This window comes from Myotis brandtii, unplaced genomic scaffold (assembly GCF_000412655.1).
Source record: "Myotis brandtii unplaced genomic scaffold, ASM41265v1 scaffold423, whole genome shotgun sequence".
NCBI lineage: Eukaryota > Metazoa > Chordata > Mammalia > Chiroptera > Vespertilionidae > Myotis > Myotis brandtii.
The window spans coordinates 4,248,570-4,256,128 of NW_005366214.1; the positions used below are offsets into that span (position 1 = coordinate 4,248,570).

General features: G+C 37.2%; 1 protein-coding gene across 1 annotated transcript in view; it reads right to left on the minus strand.

The window, feature by feature from the left end:
* The window catches only part of LOC102254607 (leucine-rich repeat-containing protein 9), an 89,211-nt gene that overhangs the window by 36,440 nt on the left and 45,212 nt on the right, over positions 1 to 7,559 (minus strand). The window contains exons 19-21 of the mRNA XM_014545953.1: positions 5,503 to 5,637; positions 4,300 to 4,477; positions 985 to 1,205 (exon numbers count right to left, since the gene is read on the minus strand). Coding sequence (XP_014401439.1) covers positions 985 to 1,205; positions 4,300 to 4,477; positions 5,503 to 5,637 — 534 coding nt within the window. The remainder of the gene's footprint in view (positions 1 to 984; positions 1,206 to 4,299; positions 4,478 to 5,502; positions 5,638 to 7,559) is intronic.

Consider the following 7,559-nt stretch of genomic DNA (forward strand, 5'->3'; position numbering starts at 1 on the left):
TTTTTTTTTTTTTTTTTCTGGGATTTATTTACCTTCTATAATTAAAACTTTGTAACCTTGAGTGGAGCTCAGAGCTGGCCAGTGCGGGCGGGAAGCTTGGCTTCCTCCATCGCCAGGGGCAACCCAAGCCTCCTGCTCACTCCAGCTCCGTGGCCACAGCCAGCTGAAAGCAGGTATCTGGGGTTTATTTATCTTCTATAATTGAAACTTTGTTGTCTTGAGTGGAGCTCAGAGCCCGCCACGGCAGGCAGGAAGCTTGGCTTCCTCCATCACTGGGGCAACCAAGCCTCCTGCTTGCTCCAGCTCCCTGGCTGTCGGCCGCCATCTTGGTTGGGTTAATTTGCATATAGTCATGCTGATTGGCTGGTGGGCATGGCTTAAGGCATAGCGAAGGTAAGGTCAATTTGCATGTTTGTCTTTTATTAGTGTAGATTAAACCACACATTACACTTGAAATGAATTCCTTTTCTGCGTTGTGGTAAACTCCCATTTTATTCAAACTTTCAGTAAAGCCTATTATACAGTAGCTTGAATGAGAGGTTTCTTTGGGAGAACTACAGAGAGCAAAGCTAGGCAAAGTTGACCAGAAAGACAGATCCACCAGTAGGAACCAGTAAGGAAGTGAGAGATAATTAAGAATTGCTCTGAGAACAGGAAATGTTAAAGAATCTTACTCTCTATCCAGGTTGGGAAATCCTTAGAAGTACTGAGTTAGGAGGAATGGGGTTTGGGTTATTTTATTTGAGTACTAAAAAAATTTACCCATGGAGGTTATCAACCTGGGGACATTATGGTTACACATACATATGTTTGTATATATATACATAAATGGAATAAACCGTGTTAAATGGAATAAACCGTGCTTTGGGGGTCGAAAATTTTCTTTTTCTGTAGTTCCCAAATCCTGTACAGGGAACATGCATTACTTTCAGAGTACAAAGAAACAATATTTTTAAAGACAAAAACATTATCCCAGATAGTCACCTTTAAATTGTAGATCTCCTGATTGAGAGCAACATAGTTATTGCTTATGTATAGTTCAATTAGAGTAAAAGCTTTTTGTAAACCACTCAATGAAGTGATTCTGTTGTTCTCAAGAGAAAGGGAGTGAAGATGAAGCATGTTATTAAAAGTATGCTTTTCCAAACCAGTGAGGAGATTATTGTTTATGCTGAGGCGGGTTAATTTAGTCAGCTTGGAAATGCCTAGAAAAATAAGCAAATTCAAGAAAACATTCAGACAGCACTGAAAGGTTAATTTAAAAAATAACCATCTGGTCATTTTTCTGTTTCTCTTTTTCTAAATTCAAGTGGCTTTTCTGATTCTGTAATATTAACCATCATCGTTTTTCCTTTTATTTAAGGATATAGTGTGTATGAAGTCCTAGCTAATGTATTAAATTCCAGTTTTGTAATTCTAAGTAGACTCATTCTTCTTAGCTGTTAAAGGAAGGTATTAAATAGTAGGAAATAATAAATTTTGCTTTCAAATAAACTTCAAGTGATATAATTAAGATTTTTCACCATCACAGTAACACAGCAGTTCTCAACCTGTGGGTCGTGACCCCTTTGGGGGTCGAAAGACCCTTTCACAGGGGTCACCTAAGACCATCGGAAAACACATATATAATTATATATTGTTTTTGTGATTAATCACTATGCTTTAATTATGTTCAATTTGTAACAATGAAAATACATCCTGCATATCAGATATTTACATTATGATTCATAACAGTAGCAAATTTACAGTTATGAAGTAGCAACGAAAATAACTTTATGGTTGGGGGTCACCACAACATGAGGAACTGTATTAAAAGGTCGTGGCATTAGGAAGGTTGAGAACCACTTCAGTAACACAAAGCTCTACACAAAGGTAAAAATAATTACCCCATTTAAAAAGAGGGTAAGGAACTGGAATACAATACTCTGGAGCATATTCCTCACTGTGGTATTATTTGCATTAAAAAGAGTCAATTAGGCTAATTCCACCTTTGTATGATTAAAAGTACTCTAGACAGAACTTTTAAAAAATGCCACCTCTCACCACAATCTAACTCCTGTGTACGTTACATAGTGTAGGCACTTTATAACTGTAGATAGGAAGGTACAGTTGAAAGATAGGAGCTTTGGAGTCAGAGTTGGTTCCAAATGTCACTACTAGATTTGTAAAATGATGGGACCTCTGAGCCTCATTTTCCTCATCCACAAAATGGACATACTAAAATCTACTTCTAAAGGGCTATGGGATTAAGTGGCATGGCATTTGAAGAACATCAGTTACAGCTTTTGGCAAATAATTGGTCCTCAGTAAATTTTACCCACACCCCTTTCCCACCAACGTCTATCACAGGACTATGCAATGCTGAAAGTAAATCGATCTAGGGTCTGTTAAGATAAAACCATCCAAGCAGAAATTCTTAAATGGATATTACACCTATCTGTGTCTGGAAAAAATGAAGAGAAATATCTGTTAAAGTTTAGTGGGGTAGCTATCTTCTCTGAGAAGTAGGTATTGGGAAAGTGAGTGTAGGTTGGAGGATTCTTCCCTTTAGTGGGCTTATGGAAGGGAATAAAAAGGAAATGGGGTTCTCAATTAGAAAGATAGGAGCTTTGGAGTCAGTTGGTTCCAAATGTATCACTACTAGATTTGTAAAATGATGGGACCTCTGAGCCTCATTTTCCTCATCCACAAAATGGACATACTAAAATCTACTTCTAAAGGGCTATGGGATTAAGTGGCATGGCATTTGAAGAACATCAGTTACAGCTTTTGGCAAATAATTGGTCCTCAGTAAATTTTACCCACACCCCTTTCCCACCAACGTCTATCACAGGACTATGCAATGCTGAAAGTAAATCGATCTAGGGTCTGTTAAGATAAAACCATCCAAGCAGAAATTCTTAAATGGATATTACACCTATCTGTGTCTGGAAAAAATGAAGAGAAATATCTGTTAAAGTTTAGTGGGGTAGCTATCTTCTCTGAGAAGTAGGTATTGGGAAAGTGAGTGTAGGTTGGAGGATTCTTCCCTTTAGTGGGCTTATGGAAGGGAATAAAAAGGAAATGGGGTTCTCAATTATATGTACAAAGCTAAACTAACACCCTATTGTATGGGAATGGAAGACTAGTGATGGTTTCCAACACAAAGGCCTGCGCTACCCTCAGGCGTACTAACTGAAATCTACAGAGAGACCTGTGAATCTGTATATTCAATAAGTAGTTCAAGTGATTCTTATGCTCAAGCAAGGTTTAGAAATACATTGTTAACAGCCATTAACATAAAGTATAACCAATGCTATTCATGCTGTTTTAAAAGATATTTAATATTTGCTTTTGCATATAGGATTTTTTGAAATAAAATGTTCTATTTTATGTAAAAGGTAGCACACACACATGTGCTAAAAATAATCCAAGAATTCAAAAGTGAATAAAGTATAAATTAAGTCTTTTTTCCAGCCATGATTTCCAATTTTTACCTTCAGTCCTTGCCAAGGGCCTCTCTGTTACTAAAATGCACATCCAGAAATGTTTGATGCCCAGATAAGTATGTGTGTGTGTGCATACCCAGACATTAGTGAAGCTGCCTAATTGTACTTGCATATGGATCCATATAAAGGTTACATAGTACATTTGATTTTCAATCTCTTATGAATATTTTCATTTTTGTTAAAGTCTTCAATTTCCAAATGTAACCTTAATTCCATATTTTGAAAAACAAACAGGGCTGTTTTATCTTTTTAAAAGCACCTCATTCATTCATTTTTTCAACTCAATAAATATTAATTACTGCCTCGTTTGTAATGTGTTAGGTTTGGTAAGAGTTGGTAAACACTGGCATAGAGGAGAGGAGAGAGAAGGGGAGGAGGTGAAAGTCAGCTACCTGGGCTCATGATATTCAGCAGGTGGTCACTGATCCCACTAATACAGTGGTTCTCAACCTTCCTAATGCCACGACCCTTTAATACAGTTCCTCATGTTGTGGTGACCCCCAATTTCATTGTTACAAATTGAACATAATTAAAGCATAGTGATTAATCACAAAAACAATATGTAATTATATATGTGTTTTCCATGGTCTTAGGCGACCCCTGTGAAAGGGTCGTTTGACCCCCAAAGGGGTCGCGACCCACAGGTTGAGAACCACTGCACTAATAGGTGTTTAGAATACTCTGCTCCTAACCTTCTTGGCACTTCTCTAGAGCTTTTCCTCTTCAGGTATGGTACCCTCAGTGCCATTCATTTTTTGCTCTTGTCAATTAGATATTCATATTCTGACTCTCAATTTCTCAAATACTTTACCTTCTATCTTTGAGATGCAGTTTCCGTCTAATGTGAGCTCTTCTAAGTTAACACAGGATTCCAAGCCTTCCATTTTAGTGAGATTGTTGTTGTTGAATGATGCCCATTTCAAATTTTCCAATTTTTCTAAATTTGTGATTTCAAAGAGATGTTGCCCATCTAAATTTAAGGCAGTTATCTGTAGAATAATGAGCAGTTTTTCTCTTACTTTTGAATCTCATCAATAAATTCAGTGTTATAAAAGGAAATGATTAGTGAAATGATTCAAATGTGGTAGCATCCAAGGAATTCCTTCACAATATTATGAAGCCCTTAGGTTACAAAAAAGTAAAATTTGACAACATTTTAGCTCCAAGAGGGACTTATATGGAATTTGGTCATTGTGCTGTGCCAGTCAGATGCCCACTGCAATGAAAGACTTGTCCCAGCTGCTGGGAATGCTGTTGGCAGAAAGCTTTCAGCTTTCAGCCCCTTCAGGGACAGCCTCGGCTGCAGAGAGCTGCCTTGCCCAAGGTCATGCTCCAGCCCAGGTTGGCCCACATCCAATGACAGATGGATATAAAGGCCTGGCCAACTCAGCCCAACTTGGAACAATTTAAAGGGCCATTCTAATTCCAGAACTCCCTGTGTCCCAAGGCTGTCACTGGGCCTGCATCAAAGCTAAATTATCTGTATATATTCCATCATAAAAATAATGCCACTAATATCTTCCATTTTCAAGGCTCAGCTTTTCTTAACCCAGTTTCTATCTTTGGTAAGATATATAAGGGTGCTCCATGCAGCAAGAAGCTGCTGCGGCTCCAGAACCTTTTCCTTTAACCGCAGCTGAATTCTAATGAGGTTCCCCTATGCCCACGACAGGATTTTCCATCCCTTTTACCTTGCCACCCAAACTTTTGGTTTGATCTTTGGCTCTGAGCTTTAAAGTTTGCTTGCTTATTTTGACATATTATCAGAACCTACTCTTTGATTTTGTAATCTACCTTTATGCAAAAATCTCCAATTCTGTGGCGACTACTGTCAAGGCCTAGCCCCCATAACATAACTATAAACAACTTGATCTCCCTATTTAATTTTAATTCAGCTCTTCCACTTTTCTGACACCCATCTGTGTCCTCTTTATGATATACAGACCAAAGCTAACTAAAAATCTATTGAAATTAAGCTTTTTTAAAAATGGAGTTTAATAGAATTAGCCTTTACCTTTAAGTACCAGTTTACATTCAGATGTGCATGCGGTCCTAACTTCGAAATCTGTGTCAGAATTTTGGCAGAAGGCCATATACTAAGTATCCGCGGTCTTTCCTCTTTACTGCTAGAATGCCGTAAGAGAGATAACTAATACAATAAAAAACACATGATGAGTAAAGGAAATGACATGTAGAAGTTAATTTATATCTAGTTAAAAGTACAGTTTCCTAGCCCTGACTGGTTTGGCTCAGTGGATAGAGCGTCAGCCTGTGGACTGAAAGGTCCCAGGTTGGATTCTGGTCAAGGGCATGTACCTTGGTTGCGGGCACATCCCCAGTAGGGGGTGTGCAGGAGGCAGCTGATCGATGTTTCTGACTCTCTATTCCTCTCCCTTCCTCTCTGTAAGAAATCAATAAAATATATATTAAAAAAAAGTACAGTTTCCTAGAGGAGTGGCCCAATGAATAATTTTAAAATATGACATTTCCGTTGCCTTAAAATGTTTTTAATGTATAAACCTTAAATTATGTACTTTATTTTTGTTTTAGCGGATATTTAACCATACAAATCATATTTATAAAATTGTGAAAGGAATACTGTAATACAAACACCATATAATCCATCCTGAAACCAGCCTAAGAGCTAGAATATTCCTATTACCCATCCTAATCCTTTCCCCTTTTTCCTCACAGGCCATCACTCAAGTGTATCAGTTGATCCCCTAAGAAGTGATCAAATGATCTCAAATTTTGTATCTACCATTTACTTACTTTATTGTCCTGTTTGTATATCATTTAGTCTGCACATATTTGAACTTTATGTAAATTGAATAATATATATGAAGTTTTCTATGACTGGCTTTTTCGTCAACATTATATTCAAGAGACTCAACTATGCTGTTGCATGTAGCTATAGATTATTCAGATGTCATTGCTGTATAGCATTTCCTATCAACTCTTCTGTTAATGAGCATTGGAGCTGATTTCAGTTTTTTGCTCTTCTAGACATTTCTGTCATGAATATTATTGTGCATGACTCCTGGTGTATACAGTAAGAGTTTATTTAGAGTATATACAAATATGTACCCAGTATATATGCTGGGTTGTAAGGTATATTTATATTCAGCTTTACTAGATAATGCCAAATTGGTTTTCCAAAGTAATTGTACCACTTGTAACATTAATTCAGATCTTTGCTAAAACTTAATATTGTCAGGTTTTAAAATTGTTGCCAAGTGGTGGCTATAAATTGGTAAATCACTGCAGTTTTGTTTTGTTTTTTAAAAAATCCTCACCCGAGGATATCTTTTCATTGATTTTTTAGAGAGAGTGGAAGAGAGAGGGAAAGACAGAGAGAAATCTCTATGTGAGAGAAACACATTGATTGGTTGTCCCCTGCACATGCCCCAACCAGGGCCTGGGCCGGGGAGAAGCCTGCAACTGAGATACATGCCCTTGACCAGAATCGAACCCAGGACCCTTTGGTCCTCAGGCTGACACTCTGTTCACTAGGGCAGTCACTGCAGTTTTAATGTTCATTTTTCTTGAATACTAATGTGGTGGAGCATCTTTTCCTAAGTTATTTGGCTGTTCTGATTTCCTCTCCAGTGAAGTACCTGTTTAAATCTTTGGACCATTTATTTCTGTTTGATGGGTTGTTATTTTCATGATATAGTCTAGTTATATAAAAAAATATCTGTTGTTAGTTAGATGTGTTGCAAATTTCTTTTTCTAGTATGTCTTTTCATGGTATCCCCTTTGAGGAACAGATGTATTAATTTTACTGTAAACAAATCCAATCTTTTACAATTTTATGCTCTTTGTTTCTTGTGTAATAAATTCTTTTCGAATTCAAGGCCATAATGAGAATCGTTGATATTTTTTTCTAAAACATATTGGTTTTTCTTTTTACAGTGAAGTTCTTAATGCATTTGTCTCTGTGCCTTTTTTAAAAATATATTTTATTGATTTTTTACAGAGAGAAAGGGAGAGGGATAGAGAGTTAGAAACATCAATGAAAGAGAAACATTGACCAGCTGCCTCCTGCACACCCGCTACTAGGGATGTGCC